Raw genomic sequence first — 22,619 nt, 5'->3', positions numbered from 1 at the left:
TTCCCCTGATGCCTTACGAGGCATGCTTTATACGTAAGATTGTGATTATATGAAAATGAGGAATGTGGGAGTTACAGCACACTCCCCCAAGGTATAGAATGTCACAGTAGAACCTTCTTGGTATATGGTAACAAGTTTATTATAACATCAAGAATTTGACACCCCCTTCAGTCTTTTCCCTGCCTGTCTTGGGTCATCTTTATCAGCTGTTGCTTTGTTTACAAATTTTCCCTTGATTTTTTAATTATTCTTCCCTGTTTCACTCTCCAGTGATTATGTATGCTCTATGAATTTCCAAATTGTCTTATACTACAGAGACCGTCTTAGCACTTTTGGCTCAGCCTTTAAGGCCATTTTTGCCCACCCACTCCCTTTGCCATTAAATATTTTTGGCTCCCATCCATCATGATCATAACAGTATGCACAGAGACACCTTCATTTATTTGGGTCCATCAATTAGGTGATCCTGGAATTCCCAAATTTACTTGATTCTCTTTATTTTTAAATAAAAACACACAGGAAAAAGGAGAGGCCGTCTTCACATCATCACCAGCCTTCTGTTGCCAGAATAGTAGAGCCCAATTGTTTATGCTAGTGTTTGTCTATGGTTGCCAACATTATTTAAAAAAAAATTACAAATGATAATTCACAAATAAGAGGAGAGTTTGGGTGCATTCTTTTGACTATCACAGTTTGTCATGGTATAAATATTAATTATCATCACCACTTCCCTGTGAAGTGTGCTGGGTTTGCAGAGCAGTATGAGCCCCTAATGGGATGAATAGCATGGAAGGAAAAAACTTTCTTTAAAAAAATCATGTGTTTATGAAGGAAGGAAGTTTTACCACACAATCTCCTTAGCAACTTGAAACAGACAGGGTGTAATAAGGTGCAAGGAGAATGGCCTGGAAACCATTCTGGGCCAAGGCTCCACGGCTAAGACTAAGAAAACCACATGGATCTCAGGCCTTCATTGCACAGCTCAAGTCATCTCTCTGTCTCCTCTCAACACCCCTGCTATGCTTTCATGGGTTTTCTCTAGGTAGCTGCATGACATGATCACTCCAATAGAATCCTGAAGGCATGCAGAGAGAGCTGTTTCTGATTCAAGCAGCATTATTTTACACTACAAGCAAAAGTCTGATTGGACTTAATGGGGGATTCTGCCTTCAAGAATTGGCCCAATGAATTTACTATTGTAACTTCTACTCTGCTTTGGGAAGGAACATACAGAATGTTTGTTTATGGATCTGCACTGCTGCCATCTAAATGCAGCATAAGTCCAGCTGGTAGCATGTGGCTTAATTTGATTTCTCACCCACAGGAGGTTCTAAGCCTCTCTTTGTAGTAATTTCCTACAAATTGCTTCTCTCCATGCCACATAGCAGAAATGAACTGATGACCCATGGATTTCTCTAAACTTTCACAAAAGAAATGGGCTTGAACCAAAACCTATAATGGGGGCAAAAACAAACCACCGCATCCAAATACTGTCAGGGAAATTTGGATCTAGCTCTGAACTTTGTCACTCAAGCCTATCTCCATTTAACAGTAGTCCTGTATTTTGGCTTGTCTCTCTCCAAGGTTAAAATCTTTTCATTACTTTTTCAAACAGGTTCATCTTTGATTTGAAATTTTCATTAAACAAAGATCTGTATTTTCTTCTAATCATATAAAATAGATTGATATAGGATCGTGTATAGCATTGGGTAGTTAACTTAAATTGTGTTTATTATATATTTGTTTGCATACATAATTGAACAGTTCCTTATTAAAATATATGTAATTGCAGAGCAACTTTTTATTGCTAAGAACTAGATTGTGACATTTAGGCGGTTCATTTTCCCTGCATGGCTGGCCAATTTCAATGGTTAGTACATAGAGCCATGGTTCTGCCTTTCCCCCTATCCTCATCCTTAGTGGGGTACCATGTGCCCTCAGGTCAATAGGCTAGAGCAGCCCCTAGCAGAGTAGTGGGGCTGTAATTCAGCCTGGCCCTTACGTGGGCCATACAAGATTGGGGGAAGCTGTCCATCTAAGCACCTATCTAAGAGTGAACAAGGTAAATTATTCCTCTAGGCTAGGTTTCTCACCTGTTCATGCAGTGCCCAATTGGTCATATCTGTCTTGTTCAGATATTGCACATTTTTTAAATTTGACTCATTCTGCTTCTCTATTGAACTTTGACTCAGGTCATCCTTGGTGGAATATGAAATTATGAACCTCAACTCAAATTTCCATATCTCTTTCTCCATGGTATCTTTGCCATGGCAGAGTTATGGGCCCAGGTGGGTGATCAAAGATCATTATATTTTTGTCACATTTTTATGGTACAATAGGTAAAGCTAATAAAAAGACCAACAAATGTAAGATAATATCCAGCTGCATTATTTCAATCTAGCAATTGAATTCTATCAGTCAAGTTACCCTTTGCTGTCAGGAAAGGAAACCATAGAGGCTTACACTGTGTGTGTGATTTTAAAAAAAAGTGTAGGGTAATTTAAACTAAAGAGCCTAATATGCAAAAGATATGAACTTCAAAAATGTGGAAAATTTGCTAGAAAAAAATAAAGCATATATTTGCTAAGAATAGTCTAGACATGAACGTATGAATATCAAACAATAAAAATTGAATGAATAACACAGTGATAAAATAAAAAAATCATGAAATACAAAACTGTCAAAGAGAATCTAAATATTTAAGAGACATTAGAATATGTATGGAAGGCAATTATAAAGCTAGTTCAGTGGAGAAATTCAGAGCAAACTCCCCTAAAGTCATTTTTCATTCTAGTACATTTCAAAAACGACATAACTCTGTTATAAAGTAAAACCTTACTTCTATTTTGGGGGAAAAATGATGTCTCAGCATAATGCAATGTTATTTAATTAGACAAAGTACTTTAAAATAGCCTGTTACTATCCAGTGTGTTCCACCCCTAATTACTAATACTAAAAGAGCAATACAGTATTTCATTAAGGCATCCTAAAGGTAAAAAATGACTTAAATGCATGGATTCTTTTTATTCATTACAGATGTGTCTGTCTAGATTTCTAAACAGCATATGAGCCCCAGATCAATGTGTTTTCTCATACTTTACACACAAATTGATGTGACGGAGGGGAGAGAGTGAGTGTTCTCCTTTTCTTTTTCTCATACTTGCAGAGCTTTTCATGATACTATGTGGTGCATGGAAAATACAGACACTCATAATAGGTCCGGTCTCATACTCCTTACATATAAAAAACTTCCATTGATATCTATGGAAGTTTTGTCCTATTTAAGAAGTGTTGGCTCAAGTCTGATAGGGAGATTTACTCTAATATTCTGTCTTTTATTTGAAAAATATATTAATAAACTTACCTAAATTCCATTAGCAGGAATTGATTACTCAAATATTAATAAATTTGCATTTGAAACATACTATTAAAGTGTTCTTATTAAAGTGTTCTGTGAAAACGCATTATGATCATCTCTAGCTAAACTATGAATTAGTCTGAATAAACATTAAGGAATGTTAGCCTTTTGATATCAGAATAGTCTTGGAATTGATAGTTACTTTTGTGTTGCTAAGAATCTGTTCTCTCTTTAAAAGTAGAGCCAGTTAAAAAATCTATTTTTTTTCCATGAAAATTTTTGAATAAATGTTCTTCATTCAGTGCCTTTACTTATTTATTTTGCAGGAAAAAATCATTTTAATTTGACTAAAAAAATTTTTATTTGGTTTTAAAACAATGACAATTTTTCAAAAATTCAAAATTTTAAATTTTTATTTTTCCTCTTCCTCACCCTTTTCTTTTTTCCTTAATTCCCAATGTTCTGTCTTTCCCTTTTTACTCTGTAATTTTTCAAAACTTTCCAACTGTAGAAAAGGTACAAAGTGATAAAGTTACAGTTTTTTAACTTCTCCAGAGTTGGAGAAGTTTTGAAAACTTACAGAGCCAAATAGGAAAGAAAGAAAGAAGTAAAGCCCTGGACATTATTAATTTATTGCAGTCAATGTGAAAAAGAACAACAGAAAAAGTGGGGAAATGGGAAGAATTTAAAAATTCAAATATCAAAAATTTTAAAAAATGCTTTTTGAAAACAAAGAAATATTTCAGTTGGGAACTTAATTTCATTTTGACATTTCTTATTGAAAAAACATCTAATTATATATTTCCATGGAAAATGGCATTTTGAACAAATGCTATTTCTTGGTGGAAATTTTTTCAATCAAAAAAATTAAGCCAGCTCTACTTAAAAAGTACAGTCTTTGATACATTTTGGGAAACAATAATACTAATAAAAAAATGAACCGACTTGTTCAAAATGCACTTCTGTGCAACTGTGAAATAAGACACGCTTTAGATGAAGCTTTGTACAGTAAATGTTTACTGCTGTCCATATTTCTTTGAATGTTTTTCATTAATAGGAAGATAAAACATCTAATGTTTTGAGTATGCCTCTTGATAAGTCTGGGAGGGATTTTTTGCTCTGAGAACTCAGAAGGCCTCTCATTCATATTTGCTTCAGGCTGAAATACATCTGGCTTAAGATCATGAAGTCACAAACATAGACATGCTGGAGATAAGTCTTCAGTGAACTGTGTAATTATATTTTTATAAAATTATATTAATCAACTTTATTTTTATGATCACTGATATAAGACATTCAGCCATATTTCTACTTCAATTCCATTACATGGTCTTAAATCATGATATCTTTTGGATAAGAAGATTTTGTTGTGTTTCTGTAACTTATGTTTTATCAAATATAAAGCATATTGTCCAGTGCCTCTGTCACGTTCCAAGATATGCTCAGACTTCCTGAACTATTTCCTGAACTGTAGCTGGTATTCAAGATAAATTAGAAGCTTTTAGAGAGAAATGAAAAGGAACACTCTTGAGGTGGAAAAGCCAGAGTTTTAATTGAAATAATAACAATAATATTTTGCATTTATAGTGTTTAGTGTCTTTCAGCAAAGCACTTTACAAACCATCATAACATCAGTGTCTGTGTTGTTCCATGTATTTCATAGATTAAATAACACGCAGAGGGCATGATGTAAAGACCATTGAATTCAATAGAAAATAGAAAGTATCCTAATTACTTCAACAGCTTTTGGATTGAGTCCAGGGAGGTTAAGCCCTTGCAATGTAATCCACTACCAGAGACCCCTGAACCTGTGTGGAGGTAGTCCCATTAGGAAAATCAAACTCCATTAGTAGTGTTCTTGTTGTGAAGTCTCTATAACACATCCTCCCCACTAATGCTTTTCTCACTGCTTTCATTTTTTAATAAAAAGAAAAGGCTCTCGGTTTGATTTTAATTTAATATTTCATACCAATGTCAGTATCTAAAGTATATTTAGCAGTTTCAAGAAACCCTTTCAAGAGAACGAGATGGGATGGAGGGACGAATTGACAGTGGCAGAATGACATTTTTATACAGAGTTTACAACAATCCTTATTAAATTATTAGAATACCAAACTACAACACTAATTCCTAGCAACCTTTAGTGTGTATATTTAGGCCAGATTTTAAATATGCAACAATCATTATAAATACTTTTGGTATTCAGTGTAATCAGCTATATCAGCTATATTCACTATAGAAAACGTTTCCAGCAGTTGCCAGTAGCAGAGATTCTTAAGGTTCTCATGGCTCAGCATTCACAGAGTTATTTCAGGGGGAGGGGGAGAAATCACCCCAGAAACAGAAATTTGTCTGAAGGGCTTTTGCAGTTCCCCTACTTAAATATACCACCCATACCACATCTCAAGACCACCTCTGTACCTACAAAGGCCTTATGTCAATGTGTCTCAGAAGCAATGGCAATTAAATGAATTTCACCAACCATGATCCCAGTCCTTTTTTATCCTCTCCAAAGTGGGGATACTAACTGAGGCATTTTATTAAATACAACTTTACTGTTCATCAGCTCTTGATAGATGAATTTATAACAATAACTGGCTGGCAAACTAACTTTTTCTCTCTCAAAAATGTATCCAAAATATTCAGGCTTGCGAACCCAATTGGAGGTTAATTTAAATCAACAGATCATTTAAATCTGAAAGGAAAAATGAGACAGGAGGAATTGACAAACAAGAAAATGTCAGGTCGCTTGATTGACTGATTAATTAAAAAGTGGTCAAAGAGAAACTAGAGATTCTTGATACCAGATATCACTGATGGACTGTGCTAAGCATTAGGAATGTGTTATGTAAGTAAAGCAGTCAGCAGTATTGCCAATCATAACCATTCAACAATCATGAGACAGGACACAATAAATCATAGAATCATAGAAATGTAGGACCGGAAGGGACCTTGAAAGGTCATCTAGTTCAGTCCCCTGCACTGAAGAAGGCCCAAGTATTATCTGGACCATCCCTGACAGGTGTTTTGTTTAACCTGTTCTTAAAAACCTTCAATGTCAGAGATTCCACAACCTCCATAGGTGATTAGTTCCAGTGCTTAACTACCCATACAGTTAGGATGTTTTTTTCCTAAAGTCTAACCTAAATCTCTTTTGTTTCAATTTAAGCCCATTATTTCTTGTCCTGTCCTCAGTGGATCAGGAGAACAATTTATCACACTCCTCCTATAACAAACTTTTACATGATTAAAGACTGTTATCATGCCTCCCTTTCTCTTCTCCAGACTAAACAAACCATTTTTTTCAGTCTTTCCTCATAGATCATATTTTCTAGACCTTTAATCGGTTTTGCTGCTCTCCTCTAGATGTTCTCCAGTTTTTCCACCTCTTTCCTAAGTATGGTGCCCTGAACTGGACACAATAATCCAGTCGAGGCCTTATCAGTGCTGAGTAGGCTGGAAGAACTGCGTATCGTGTTGCTGACGAACACTCCTGCTAATACATCCCAGAATGATGTTTGCTATTTTTGCAACAGTATTACATTGTTGATTTTATTTAGTGTGTGATCCACTATAACCCCCAGATCCTTTTTTTTACCGTACTCCTTCCTGAGCAGTCATTTCCCATTTTGTGCAATTCATTATTTCATCCTAAGTGTAATTGTCCTTACTAAATGTCATCCTGTTTATTTCAGACCATTTCTCTAATTTGTCAAGATCATTTTGAATTCTAATCCTGTTGTCCAAAGCACTTGCAACCCCTCCCAACTTGCTGTGGTCCACATTATAAGTGTGTTCTCTATACCATTATCCAAATCAATTTTGAAGATACTAAATAGAACCAGGCCCAGGACAGATCCCTATGGGACTGCACTCAATATTCCCTCCCAGCTTGACTGTGAACCATTGATAACTTGGAGCCTAACTTCAGACTGAGGATTCCAGTGGATATCAGGAAGCCTAAAACCATGGGATTGGCTTGCCAATCGTAAATTTTTAAAAAACAGTTGCAGTTTTGTCCTGAGTGGCCAGCCAAAATTCTGGGCCTGGAGGAGTTATTTCCATTTGGATGAGAAATCAGTGGTACGAGTGAGGAATATTCCTGTTTTTAATATTATTTATTCATAAAAAAATAAACACAACACCCTGTTTCCCTAAATGCAGTGGAAACAAAGAACGGAAAGCAGGCAGTTTCCTGCTCAGAAATCCCCAAGTGTTCCACTCCAGTGAGCTCTGGGCTAGATCCACAAAGCAGGTTAGGTACCTAGCTGCCTCTTTAGGCTTCTGTGTCCAAAATATATATCCTCAAAACCCTGCTGAGCTGCTGCCTAACTCTGTAGGTGCCTAAAATCCTTAGATGCCTAAGTTTCCATCAGTAAAGTCCCCGAAGTAGCTACATTCTTACCAGTGGGCATGCACAAAACCACTTAAGTCCTTGTAGAATCATAGAATATCAGAGTTGGAAGGGACCTCAGGAGGTCATCTAGTCCAACTCCCTGCTCAAAGCAGGACCAATCCCCAACTAAATCATCCCAGCCAGGGCTTTGTCAAGCCTGACCTTAAAAACCTCTAAGGAAGGAGATTCCATCACCTCCCTAGGTAACCCATTCCAGTGCTTCACCACCCTCCTAGTGAAAAAGTTTTTCCTAATAGCCATCCTAAACCTCCCCCACTGCAACTTGAGACCATTACTCCTTGTTCTGTCATCTGGTACCACTGAGAATAGTCTAGATCCATCCTCTTTGGAACCTCCTTTCAGGTAGTTGAAAGCAGCTATCAAATCCCCCCTCATTCTTCTCTTCTGCAGACTAAATAATCCCAGTTCCCTCAACCTCTCCTCATAAATCATGTGCTCCAGTCCCCTAATCATTTTTCCAATTTTTCCACATCCTTCTTGTAGTGTGGGACACTACAACTGGACACAGTACTCCAGATGAGGCCTCACCAATGCCGAATAGAGGGGAATGATCACGTCCCTCGATCTGTTGGCAATGCTCCTACTTATACAGCCCAAAATGCCGTTAGCCTTGTTGGCAACAAGGACACACTGTTGACTCATATCCAGCTTCTCGTCCACTGAAACCCCTAGATCCTTTTCTGCAGAACTGCTGCCTATCCACTCGGTCCCTAGTCTGTAGCAGTGCATGGGATTCTTCCATCTTAAGTGCAGGACTCTGCACTTGTCCTTGTTGAACCTTATGTTGCCAAGGTGTTCAGTGCCTAAACTCTGGAGAGATTCTCAAACTAGGTGTTCCCTCACCCCTCTCACCTGTGGGGCCCAATCCAGGAGACATTCTCAGAGGCTGATTAACAGTGCACCCACTAGATAAGTTCCTGCTCAAAAACCTTTTTGTGGTAGAGGTGGTTAGTGCATTCATTTGTATGGTATGTGGGTTGAAGTCCCTGCTCCGGATCAGGCAGACTGGGAATTTGAACACTGGTGTCCCGCATCTCAGGTGAATGCCCTAACCACTGAGCAACTGGGTATTCGGGAGGCAGGGGCAGCAGCACCCCATTCCTACTCCTCCATTTTTTTGTGAAAAAAGGCTGCCCTACTTTAAGCACCTAACTCTGGGAGAGGGGTCATGGCTGTGAATCCCAAATTAGGCTGGTCTAGAGTTAGGCCCTAACCCCCTTTGAGGGGCAGGGCTCTAGGCCAGGGATCTCAAACTCAAATGACCACGAGGGCCGCATGAGGACCTGAGGACCGCATTACTGACACCCACCCCTTGCTGCCCCCAGCCCCGCCCCCACTCCACCCCTTTCATGAGGCCCTGTCCCTGCCCCGCCTCTTCCCGCCCCTTCCCCGCCCCCATTCCAACCCGTTCCCCAAAGTCCTCACACCAACTCTGCCCCCCCCTGCCCCCAGGGGGTGCAGGAGGGGTGTGGGGTGTAATGGGGGCTCAGGGCAGGGAGTTGAGGTGCAGAAGGTGTGCAGGGTACGGCAGGGGGCTCAGGGCAGGGAGTTGGGGTGTGGGGTGCAGGAGGGGTGAGGGGTGCAGCAGGGGGTTGGGGTACAGGGTGTGGCAGGGGGCTCAGGGCAGGAAGTTGGCATGTGGGAGGGTGTGGGATGTGGCAGGGGGCTCCGGACAGGGGGTTGGGGTGCAGGAAGTGTGCAGGGTACAGCAGGGGGCTCAGGGCAGGGAGTTGGGGTGTGGGGTGCAGGAGGGGTGAGGGGTCCAGCAGGGGGTGCAGGGTGTGGCAGGGGGCTCAGGGCAGGGAGTTGAGGTGTGGGGTGCAGGAGGGGTGAGGGGTGCAGCAGGGGGTTGGGGTACAGGGTGTGGCAGGGGGCTCAGGGCAGGAAGTTGGGGTGTGGGAGGGGGTGGGATGTGGCGGGGGCTCCAGACAGGTGGTTGGGGTGCAGGAGGGGTGCGGGGTGTGATTGGGGCTCAGGGCAGGGAGTTGAGGTGCAGGAGGTGTGCAGGGTACAGCAGGGGGCTCAGGGCAGGGAGTTGGGGTGTGGGGTGCAGGAGGGGTGAGGGGTCCTGCAGGGTGTGGCAGGGGGCTCAGGGCAGGGGGTTGAGGTGTGGGGTGCAGGAGGGGTGAGGGGTGCAGCAGGGGGTTGGGGTACAGGGTGTGGCAGGGGGCTCAGAGCAGGAAGTGAGGGTGTGGGATGTGGCGGGGGCTCCAGACAGGGTGTTGGGGTGCAGGAGGGGTGCGGGGTGTGATTGGGGCTCAGGGCAGGGAGTTGAGGTGCAGGAGGTGTGCAGGGTACAGCAGGGGGCTCAGGGCAGGGAGTTGGGGTGTGGGGTGCAGGAGGGGTGAGGGGTCCAGCAGGGGTGCAGGGTGTGGCAGGGGGCTCAGGGCAGGGAGTTCAGGTGCAGAAGGTGTGCAGGGTACGGCAGGGGGCTCAGGGCAGGGAGTTGAGGTGCAGGAGGTGTGCAGGGTACGGCAGGGGGCTCAGGGCAGGGAGTTGGGGTGTGGGGTGCAGGAGAGGTGAGGGGTGCAGCAGGGGGTTGGGGTGCAGGGTCTGGCAGGGGGCTCAGGGCAGGGAGTTGGGGTGTGGGATGTGGCAGGGGGCTCCAGACAGGGGGTTGGGGTGCGGGGTGCGGGCTCCGGCCCGGCGCCACTTACCTAGAGTGGCTCCGGGGCGGCAACACCACGCACCATGGCCAGGGCAGGCTCCCTGCCTGCCTGCCTGCCTGCCCTGGCCCCGCTCCGCTCCGCTCCAGGATGCAGCTGGAGTCCCGGGGGGAGGGGCAAGGGGAACGGCGCATTGTGCTGCTCTTGCTCCTCCAGGTACCTCCCCCAAAGCTCCCATTGGCCGCGGTTCCTCATTCCCGGCCAATGGGAGCTGCGGGGGGCAGTGCCCGGAGCCCTCTACTTCCCCACCCCCCCCGCCCGGGGCTGCAGGGACATAGTTCCAGCTGCTTCAGGGAGCGGTGCGGGGCTCGTGGCACCACGGGGTAGGCAGAGGGGCACGCGGGCGGGGGGCATGGGGAGCTTGGCGGGCCGCACGAAAGATCTCCACGGGCCGCATGTTTGAGACCCCTGGCTTAGGCCAAACCCCCCCTTTGTGGATATACCCTTCTGAGCCCCCAAAGCTCTGTCATTTTGCTTCCCTTCAGGGGCACTGTCACAGGTTGGCTGGCACTTTAGAGGGATTTGGGACCTGTGTCACTTGTGGCAGATCAGCTATCTCCTAGTTGAGACTTATCAGCTGGAGATCAGGTGATTATAAGAGCCAACACTTAGGGCAGTTGATGTGGAGAGCTACAGGAAGTCAGCTTTTGTTTCATTCACAAAGAGTGAGGCTGAATGCAAGTTCAGGTAAACAAGTAGTACTTTATTAAACCCTGTGAACTGCTCTATGTGGCTGAGTAGCTGTTGGCCCTACTCCCCTGCCTTCCTCCAAGTTTTCACTGGTGTCCCATCAATAACAATCCCTCTAGGGAAAATGGGTCCTCTGACTCCAGTTCCACTAATCATTATATAGCTTTTGTGACAGGCCCTGGCATGTGGCTTGGAGAAAGAGCTGCATGCTGAATTGGTGATGTTTGGAAGAAATTAAGCTGAAGTCCTGAAGAAAAGGGCTTGAACCAGGCTTTAGGGAAAGTGTCAGTTCTTCCTGGGCTGGAGAGACATGCCAGCAACCTATAGTCACACTCCTTCTGCTGGCTTGCCCCCTCCCACACCACACAGCCTTAAACCACAGAAACTCCTGGCTTAGTTTTGACATCAAATAGCAAGATAAAGTCACCAACACAGAGGTTCTTCAAAGGGTAAATTTACCAAGCGTGATAGCCCTGCTCAAGCAAAGACTACTGCGCTGGCTGGACCATCTGAGTAGGTTGGAAGACGGATGCATACCCAAGAACATGTTATATGGGGAGCTATCAGAGGGAACAAGAACAACAGGATGCCCGAAGCTTTGCTATAAAGACACATGCAAGTGAGATATGAAGGAATTTGGAATTGATCCTGACTGATGGGAAAACCTTGGCAAGTGATCGTAACAAGTCTCCATCAGAGCATCAAAGTCCACGAAAGGAACTGGCTCCTATAGCTTTAAGAGAAAAGAACCAGTTGGAAGCAAGTAGCTCCCAACCAAGATAAATATGTTTGCAACAACTGCCAAAGATCATGCAAATCTCGGATTGGACTATTCTGTCACATGAGACATTGCAAACCATCTACATCATAGGCTGCAATTCCCACCATCTCTCGCAGACGAAAGGATGCTGATGTAGCCTAGCGCTTTGGATGGTAACCCCCACTGTCTGCAGATGTTCTTGACTACATAATTGGGGCTTTATTGCACCTTCTGTTGAGCCTAAAAGAGAGTTTGACATGCCCATTGGCTTTAATGGTAGCTATGATTTTCTTTGGACCCAAGACCCCCTGATGGCAGTCATTAGCACCTTTCTATGGAACAACAGAGTTGGTTCTTTTTATTTGCCTTTCAGTTTTTCAGCCTTTAGGGATCACATTTTCAGATTTTTCTCTGCAACAAGATAGGGCTAGAAACTTTTTTTTTTTTAATGAGAGCTGGAATTCTCACATAACAGGAGTTTAATATTTAATAAAAATACCAAATATTGTAAAACTTGTGATGAAAAGATCACAAGTTGGCAATATGCGGGAAATGGGGTCTAACCAATGATGTGGTGCCAATATTTTAACAAAGGATTCTAATGAACATTGTCTCCTTTGAACTCTAGTATATACTGTCTGCCACTGTTTGCACAATGCAAGGAGAGGTTAGGGACTGTGGAATCTATTCATTTGTTTGCCCTCTTCAGTAAAAGCCTTTTCTACATGAACATTTTTTACTCATTTAACTAAATTGGTTTAGAAACTAACTTAGTGAAATCAGTGCAACCTCCTTGTGTGGACACTCCCATTTCAGTTCACACATGCCTTATATCCATTTAACTTAAGTTGATAAGGAATAGATTCAAGTTAATGTGCTATAAAGTATCCTTAAACTGCAATAAGAGTCTCCATACAAGGAGATTAAACCCTATGGGAAATAAACTTGTATTAAGCACACTAAAATAGTTTTTACTCTGTTCCTAGAAAAAAAATCCATTATATTAAAACAGTGTTTCAGTGAGCAGCTCGAAATGGGGGCGATCAAGGATATTCTCCCTTGAGCAATGTGTTTTGTTTTTAAAACTGACAGTTGGTGCTATCTGTTGCACACTTTTTTTTAAAGAGTTCTTCAGAAGTGTTGTTTTGAGCCTGAAGGATGCATCATCATCTCTGGAATAATTAAGCAATATCTAGGGAAGTATTAAATTCCTTTAAAAGCAGGGAAATTGTTCTAATTTTCCTTTCAGTTAGGTGGTAAAAATTTAACAACATGCTCCTGTAAGTACCTCATTGGACTTGTCTTGTTTTAAGATAAAATGTTCAACTCCACCTCCATAGACTTTGCACAAAACAATCATATATGAGCAGAGGAATCAAATCCCTCCCTCCTCCCACCTGGCTCCCTTCATACAAAACCCGGTGCAGGGCATAGGGCAGTTATGTAGCTAGTTCACAGACTGCAGTAGCTGCTGTAGCCCACTGTGGGCATGCACAGTCTATCAGAGTTTGTGGCCAGTGGTTCTGTGCAATTCAGGGAACCATTGGCTACACTATTCCTATTCTCCTGCCACTTTCACAAAATCCTGCACCATCTCATTGGCCACGATTGAGCCCAAATTCTGTGACACAGAGTCCCACGCAGTGGATTTCTATGGGAGCTCTACAGCTCCCCTGTACAACTTTCTGAACAGCTTAGCCCCTTCCTTTCCCAGAATTGCCATGGTTTTGCCAAATTTTGGGTTTTGTTTGCTTGTGGTAGAGATTGGGGGGTGGGGTGGGGGGCAGGATTTTGTCCTAACAGAGCTCTCTTTGGAACTTACAGTCCTCTGCCATTTACCCTGTGTATTCATTTATACTGGTGCAAAGTAGGTGTAAAATGTTACTAAATCATAATGAAAGGTGAAATGCAGTGGAGAATCAGGCTCTTGGTCTCCAGCTATTTAATTTTTCTTTCTGGAATATCTAAACTATTGCCTCCTATCTGTTAACCAATGGGATTATTTCCATCCCTAATCCATCCCTTGCCACATTGGACATGCCAAATTGAACATAAGTATATAAGAAAAATCATATATTGCTCTTATTAAAATGATAATTATTGCCTTCACTGGTATTTTAGTGAGTTATCGCTCAGTTAGGAAAGATGGGCTTTAAAGTGCTGCACTAGTGTCCCATTAATTAGCTAAAAATACCTTGGGTAAATTACTAAATTTTTGTGAAAGGTTTTCAGCATCATTGATGTATAATGAAGAAGAAAAAAGGTACTAGTAAAGAAGAAGGGAAAACAACAGTGAGGGTAAATAGATGTTATGATGCATGCAGCAAACTTTTTCACTTATGGATTCCTTCCATACCCAGACAAAATAAAGCAGCTGACCTTTGCTAGATTCAACAGAAGAATTGCCAGGAGAACTTGTATAGATGTTCTCTGGCACAAAAGTGTTACACAGAGATTAAGAGACCTAGTCACTGCAGCTGTGCATACAGGCAAAACGTTCTAGTTATTTTGGGGAAGGAAAATTAGTATGTGAATACAAAAAATATATGAATATTAACATGGCTTCTTAGACCTATTTGGTTAAATACCACTGATGTTAATTTAAGGGTTCTCTGGTGGTTGCTAACTAGTTAGCTCCCTCCAGGACAACTGCTAGTTGATATAACATGTCACAAGACTTAGATGCAAGCAAGGTATAAATAGGATGATTGATGGTATAAAATATAAAGTCCTCAATCAGCTCTAGATACATTTACCATGTTTTCTACCCCCTCACTCCCTCTGAGCTCTCCTTCTCCCCCACCAGAATCAATTCTAGTTACAATAAAATATATGTATAATAACAGGACAGATTCTGTTCTCCACTCTGGCCCCTATATGTCACTCTTGTGGAACTGTGCCAGGGAGAATTCCTCCTGAATAGGTACAGCATTGGACAGCCATAAACAGCTTTCTACAGAGTGTGTGCTGGGGACAATAGCAGTTTCTGTACCACACAACACTTCTGGATCCTCTGAGCTTCTCCAGACTGTGGAGTGGCTCTTGAAGGCTGTGGAAAATTAGAGTAGTTTTCATCTCTGGAGCAGCCCAGAATCCCTACAGTGCCGAAGTGGCTTACAGGCAACTTTGCTCTGGTTATTACCTTGAACTACATGCTCTGTGTTATGCTCAACCAATTTAACCTTTACCTTGCTAGTGTCACCTGAGTAGCAGTCAGGAGGGTGAATGACATTTATTCTATTCATTTTATTTGTATTCATGTATTTATTTAGATATAAACACTTCAACTCTCCGTGACTCTGAGTACCATTGGCATAGAATTAAAACACAACACATTGAAATTATTAAGCAAATTCAATTAAAGCAGCAGCATTTTGCCTTACTCTCTAGCCTCACTACACCTCATACTACTCACTATTAATCAGACTCAATGTGGATCAAAACACTCTCACCACACTTTCCCCTAAAATCCAAATCCCAACTCAACTACCTCAGCTCTCTACCAGTGATCACTCAGACAAATGGGCCTTTGCAGCATACTCGGAATGTCTTCAGGTGTGGGCTACTTTGGGCTAATAGAGATTGGAGAAGAGCATACAAAAGGAAAGGGATTTCTTAGAAAATGTTCTCCCTTCTCTTTTATCCTGGGTGATCCAACTCAAGCATCCTTGCTGATCTTAACTGTGTCAATGCAGCATTGGGATAGATATGATTTTCTAGGAAGGGTTTTACAGATCATGGCTATGCACAGAAGTTAGATCCATAAGTTTCTGCAATGCCATGAGCAGTAAACCATATGGAATAAACAGAGGCTATTAATTGCAATGGGCTATGCTGGGTTGAATGTGAACTCAGTGGGAAGCAATCCCATATCAATGCAATTGTACCTGAGGATACTATTTTACCTTAAGTTAAAGAAATGTGGGCCCCTCTTCAACTCCTGTTAAAGACAATGGCAAAAGTCCATTTGATTTCAGTGAAAGCAGGATTGGACCCTGAGGGCAAAATCCTGTCACTCACACCAAGTCTGAGGAGCCATGTTCCGTGGGAGCTAGTAGCTAGAGTAGCTTCTGGCAGTTATTCATCCCTGGTACTTCCTAGCCTATAGGTTACATACGGAAAGCCTCCATGAAGTTGTGCTCCATGATATGCAATTATGGCTTTTTGACATCCAGCTTTTTCTTCCTGGGTAGCAGAACTGCATTAGTTCCACTGTGTCTGAGATCTTACACAGGCATGTAGAACAGGGTAGAATTTGCCCTTTAAAATATAAAAGAAAATAAATTTGGGTAATTTGGGGGTAATGTATTGAAAATACCTAGCCCACTTTCCTGTAAATTAAATGAGAAGTGAATTCACCAATTTACTTTGTCGAGTAATGATGGCTAAATAAAGAAGATTAATTACATTATAATCTCTCGTGTTTGGAAATCATCCATCAGTAACTGCAGAACTTATTGGTCTGTTGAGCTCAGTAACACAGACCACTAATTAGTTTCTGCAACTTAGATTAAAAAGCACAGGCAAAGCAATGATTGGGCTACCAAAATTCAAATTATCTAACCTAAAAATCTATAGTATTCAAAACTGCTATGCAATTGAAATCTCAAACAGGTTTGAGACCATGCCAGAGTATATTAACACTGAATCCACCTGGATGGACTTCAGGTCCCAGATAATCGATATTGCTATGACCGTCATTGGTCCCAAAATAAGAGCCAAGAAGCCCTTAGTCTCCATTAATATCTTAATCATAATCAAACAGCATCATATGGCTCATTTGAGAGGTGATATGGTCACATATCATAAACTAAATGGCATTTGTAATAAAACAGTACATGCTGACTACTGAGTTTTTATGGAAGCCAAAGCCATGGCACTTGAGGAAGCTTCTGCCAGGAGTGATGTCACCTCCTTGTATAAACACTTGGACAACCTCACTGACGAGAAAGTCCTTCACTCGGTGCGCTCTACTTCAGTTCTAGTCAGCTAATCAATACAGAAGTGGAGTGCATGGCACACTGGCGTGAACATTTCAGTCATAATATAAACATACCCCCAATTTCTTTGGACCCTGAAATAAAAATGATCCTCGTGAATGTACTATCAACAAAACCCACAGAATTATAAAGAAACATAAGGGAAATAATGTGGCAAAAATCTGTGGAATTCCTGTGGCACTGCTAAAATAACCTCTGAATCAGCTATTCTTTTTTGGCTGCAGATGGTGTTCAGTATAATCTGGAGAGCAGAGTTGGTCTTGTCTGAGTGCAAAAAGACATTTTTTACAGCTTTAGAAATGTAAAGGCAGCAAATGAGACTGTTGTAATTATTGAGGCATTACTCTTCTATCTGTCTCAGGTAAAGTTTTTGCTTCTGTCTTGTTGGCTAGAGCTACTGATATCTTTAGGAGCAAGAGAAGACCACAAGAAGCTGGCTTAACTCCTGGTCATTCTATGACAAAGCAAATCTTCAGAGTGTGCTAGTTTATCAAGAAGGCACAAAAGTCCAAACACCCCATTCACACTGCATTTGTGGATATCAAGTCTGCATTTGACTCTGATAGGGAATCACTCTGGCTGATCTTGAAACCGGAAAGTCTCCCTGACAGGCTCTGTAGAATGTTCTGTTTCCTATTTGATGACTCCTCAAGTTAACTTCTTGTAAATGGGAAAGGATCTCTGTGTTGTCCTTCTTCTGAATTCGGTTGGACACTTGACAAGGGTGTGTTGCTGCTCCAGAAGCCTTTAATACTGTCATAGACTACACGATTGACAAGGGTCTAAATAAATGAATTTTAGTCATATGGTAAGAACCTCACTGACATTGATTTTGCTGACAACATAGCACTATTTGTTGAATCAGTGGATGAGCTGGTTGTGGTACTTGAAGCCTTGAAAACCTCAGCGGCAAAAATCAGCCTGAAAATTAATTGCGGTAAAAGTAAAATCCATCCATTCAGTAATTTTGAACATGGTGCTGGGCTGTAGCATCCTATAGTGTGAACACCCATTGAAGATTGTTGGTGATTTCACCTACCTCCGGAATGTTGTTAATATCACAGGCAGGCTTGAGAGAGAATTTGAAGCCCACACTGCAAAAGCATCATCAGGAATGGGGCACCTCAACAAGAATGTCTTTCACAAACCAAACAGCCTGATAAGTAGAGAGATGAAGCTGAGGATATATAATGCTTTGATGGTCAGTATTCTGACATATGGGACTGAAACTGTCAAGTTTGAAGGAAGTTGGACACCATTCAGATGATGCATCTCCAAATAATCAAAAACATCAAATGTTACAAATTCAAGTTCAATGATGAGATCCATTTTTTAGCTAACCAAGTCCCACTCTTTCAAATGGTTGCCCAATGCCTTCAAATGCCCACCAACTTCACTGCAAGAATCATATTTGATTTTGACCCAAAGAGAGCAGGACTGAAGAGACCCTCTGGAAGGCCTAAAACATGATGGCTGGATAGCATCAACAGACACCTTTTCCTCACAGACATCCTACCCATAAGCTCCAGATTTGGCACAGGACGGAACATCATGTAGGCACAAAACATGTTTGGTGATCTCTGTGTTGTCCAAGTGACAGTATGAGAACTAATCAACCAACTAACCTGTAAATCCTTTGAATTTTCGAAATAAATATTTGTAGTCTGTCTGCCTCTTATGCAGGCAAGGGTCCCATGAAGAAAGGAAAAAAATAAAATATGTCATTTGAAGAAAGCTTGACCCCTCTAGAACTTTTAGCTTATCATTTATATTTTCTACTTTTAAAATTGCTAACTAAAATAAGAAAAATAAAACGCTACAAAGGTGTTTATTTAAATTAAATTAACATGTAGTGAACCACAGAGCAAGGAAAGTCAGAGTTCAGGCTAAAACTCCTTTCTTAACTCTCCAGATGAGTTCTGCCTTGACACATACCTAGATCAAGCCCAAGGTTTCAATGACTTTGTACAGGGTGTAAATCAGGGCAGAATTTGATCCTTCTTGACTATGGACCTAATACAAAGCCTACGGAAGTCAATAGAAAGACTGCTATTGGTTTCACTGGATTTTGCACTAGGTCTCATCAGGGCCGGCTCCAGGGTTTTTGCCGCCACAGGCAGCCCCGAAAAAAAAAAAAAGCCGCGATCACGATCTGCGGTGGCAATTCGGCAGGAGGTCCTTCGCTCCGAGCGGGAGTGAGGGACTGTCCACCGAATTGCTGCCGAATAGCTGGACGTGCCGCCCCCCCTCCGGAGTGGCCGCCCCAAGCACCTGCTTGCCAAGCTGGTGCCTGGAGCCGGCCCTGGGTCTCATTCTGCCTGAGAGAACTGATTTTTGGTTTAGCCTAAAATTTGGGGCAAGAATGAAAAATGTTTCTTTTTGTGATCTGGTCTGTTTTCACTGATGGTAAAATTTTCTTGTTTGTTTGTTTGTTTGTTTTTCCCACGCTGTTCTTCTGGCACCTGTCTCAAGTTCAGGAAATTGAACATATGTGGAAACCATCATTGGCACTCAGACTTGAGACATTTTCTTTTAAGGAAAATAATTGTAATGATTTTGCATATGGTCAGATAATACTCAGACAGAAATGGGCTTTAAGAAGTGATTTGAAAAAGAGAAAGGAGGCATTTGGCATTGCTAAGTAGTTGCCCGTTCCAAGTGCAGAGGTTGTCATGAAGAAGACAGAAGAATGAGGAGACTGAGAAAGCTATTAGGAGAGAGTGAGAGAAACAAAAGGAAGAGTAGAAAGAATGAGAGCAGGGATGTGTGAATAAAAACATTTTTCAGTCAGTTGGTTAATTCACAATATTTGAATTCTATTTACTAGAAAATGTAAGGGTATTTTTGTTAAAAACTTTACGTGTACTATAGTGATGATATTAGATGTGGACTCACTCAGGCAGAAAATTATGTGTAGTATGCAAACAAGTCATAGATAGATTAAGTCACCATGTGTTTTCAGTCACTGTCAGCCAGTGGAATTCAACTGCCAATTTATTTTTGCCTTTTTCCTGCAGTCTCAGCTGGCTACACAGTTGGTCAGCACTATTCATTTCAAGGCTCTGTACCCCTTTATGGGAACAGTGCAAACAATCCAAATCCAGTTTGTAAGTTAAATAGTCATCCTCTGGTAATAATAGCTATTATTTGTGTAGAATAAGACAAATATTTGAGGAGGAAAAATATATGTTGGAAAGTTGCTTAATCCATACTTATTTTGCAAATGACATGTATATGTTAATTTCATTCAGAATGTAATTTTAAATAAACATACATATAATCGGCCTTGCCTCTTGTTCCCTATCTCAGAGAACAGTTCCATTTCAAGTTATCTTAAGGGAAGGTTTATTGTTTAAGGTCCAAATGTGGGCTAGTTATTGGAAAGACAAAATAAATTCAGGAACAGACTAGGGACAGGGATCCAACAAAAGAAACTGCAGCCAAAAAAATGTAATTCTCCTATTACAAAAGAAATAGGGAAATCACACAGAGAACATTTGAAAAGTATACAGATTGTGACAAGGGACAACTTTTCAGCAGCAAGTCAGTCCATTAATTTTGCAGGATTAAAAACTATAGGAAAGACCCTCTAATTATTATGAGAACTATGTTTTTGTTTTTAAAATAATAAAACCTCTCTCGCTAATAGTTGCATTACTATGAGTCATAATGTCATGTACCAGTCACATTCAGTTCTCTCCCAAAATATAACTGTCACACCCTGATGGAGGGCCTAGCAGCTACAAAATGAAAATAGAACACCCTAAGAGAAAATTCAGTCCTCAAACAAAACTGTTGACTCTTTTCTTCAAGACAAATAGACCCCCACTAATAATGATTATATGGATTAACGCTGACTTCAACTAACAATTTGTAAAGACCCCAAGTGTTAAACTGTAGCCAGATTTCTTTCTCACGGATATGCCCAATTACTTTAAACTGGTCTCCAAACTGAATTTTCTCTAGCCATTTGGAGCTTATTTTACAGTCCCCCTGCAGCACTCAGATAGACTTGAATTGTGGAAAATATCTACAGATTTTGAAAGGATCAAATCCTTTAGACTGCAGTCTACCAACCCATTTCTTATTTTCCCCCAGGAAGAGAAAAAACCTGTCACAACTCATTAAAACTCCCTGTGTTAAAAAGCAAAATTTTCTAGACACTTCATCCAATTTGGGGTGAGGCTGGTTTGGGGTTTTTGTTTGTTTGTTTGTTTGTTTCTGCAAATCTGAGTCCTACAAGAAATAATTACTACAATGGCTGTTTCTACCATGTTGCTTCTGCTAGGTTTCAAGCCTTTAGTACTATGACTCTTGTTTTGTCCAGATGGCATATACTTAATATTGCTCCAACAGTAGATTTCTATGAAAGAGTTCAGTAGTAATGAAATATATTATATTCACTGTTTGTCCAACATTACATGCCGATAGCAAATAAATTATTAAAACAGAATGTATTCACATTGATTGCTGTGAAGGTTATACATGCATCAGTAAATCAAAACAAGTTCTCAAAAGATAGAAAATCAATTTATGTGACAGATAGGAAAAGCATGGATGTTGAAATCTCTCTCAGACATTTGGCTGTTTTTGAAAAAATAATTTAATATAATAGAAGTATTTTTAAAAAAATGTTGCTTTGACTGAACATAACTAATGTGCAAAATTGGAGGCCTGAACAGAGTGATAATACACCTAGACAATAATAAAGCGTATAGTAGCTTTTGATAGAATATAGAATAACATTTTATTTTATTATTTTGCTGAAAATGCAAAGCTTTTCACAATGTACTTAGTATCATAAATAAATTCCCAAGAGCAGCATTTACTGCAAATGGTGTTGATTTTTTCCTCCACATACGAGTTGTGGTCTAGGAATAATCAAAACTAAGGTTTACCCTCCAGTAAAATTTTGTTCTAAACTTCTTTTTTTACAGAATTATTACCCAAATGCCAACAGATGAATTGCCAATACAAATGTAGTATTTCAAGGAATGGCACCGGCTGTTACTGTGAGGATGGTTATGAAGTAGGCGATGATGGAAGAAACTGCAAAGGTAACTAGGAAATGTCACCTTCTCTAAGAATATGGCCCCAGTCTTGCAAGAAGCTACATGAAGGGGAACAATGGCATCTTTGCAGAGCTTCTTGCAGGATCTGAGCCTAAATTTGGTTTTAGAATGGTATAAACAGATGGTTAAACTATATTTACACAAAACATGGCATGTAAGGTAATTAGGTACAGTGCTAGTGAGTTCCCGCATTTGCTACTGCTGTTTGGCTAGAATGACATTTATATTTGACGTGCCAGGTGTATCTTCTCAATGGAAGTAGCATCTTTTTAGAAATTTACAATAAGTTGTGAAGCACAGCAAAATTTACAGAAAGACCTGAAGGTCCCTCTCTGGTGTTTACATCAGAGACAAATGTGTCTCTATGGGTGGAAGCTGTGATTCCATCTGAGCCAACTACTGTATATGGCAGTCCAGTCAGGATCTTGAGAATGAGATCAAGGATAGGACTACTTGCCTCTTCCCCCCCCACCCCCGCCCCCAATGCTCACACTTATGACTTATAGTCAGCCAATGAAACAGAATGAGCTTTGTGCATCAGGTAGTGAAGATGGACCAGCATTTCAAAGGACCACTTGTGTAATCTCATAGCAATCTAAACTGGGTCGTGGCCCCACCAGCACTCCAATCCAGAAGGATGACAGTCAGGACATCCC

General features: G+C 41.2%; 1 protein-coding gene across 1 annotated transcript in view; it reads left to right on the top strand.

Moving 5' to 3' along the window:
* LRP1B (LDL receptor related protein 1B) overlaps positions 1-22,619 on the top strand; it is a 1,070,902-nt gene that overhangs the window by 308,674 nt on the left and 739,609 nt on the right. Inside the window, exon 4 of the mRNA XM_065413676.1 lies at positions 21,829-21,948. Coding sequence (XP_065269748.1) covers positions 21,829-21,948 — 120 coding nt within the window. The remainder of the gene's footprint in view (positions 1-21,828; positions 21,949-22,619) is intronic.

The sequence above is a fragment of the Emys orbicularis genome, chromosome 11, assembly GCF_028017835.1.
Source record: "Emys orbicularis isolate rEmyOrb1 chromosome 11, rEmyOrb1.hap1, whole genome shotgun sequence".
In the NCBI taxonomy this organism is placed as follows: domain Eukaryota; kingdom Metazoa; phylum Chordata; order Testudines; family Emydidae; genus Emys; species Emys orbicularis.
The sequence above is the reverse complement of the archived record's forward strand: the minus strand, read 5'-3'. Positions and strand labels throughout refer to the sequence as shown.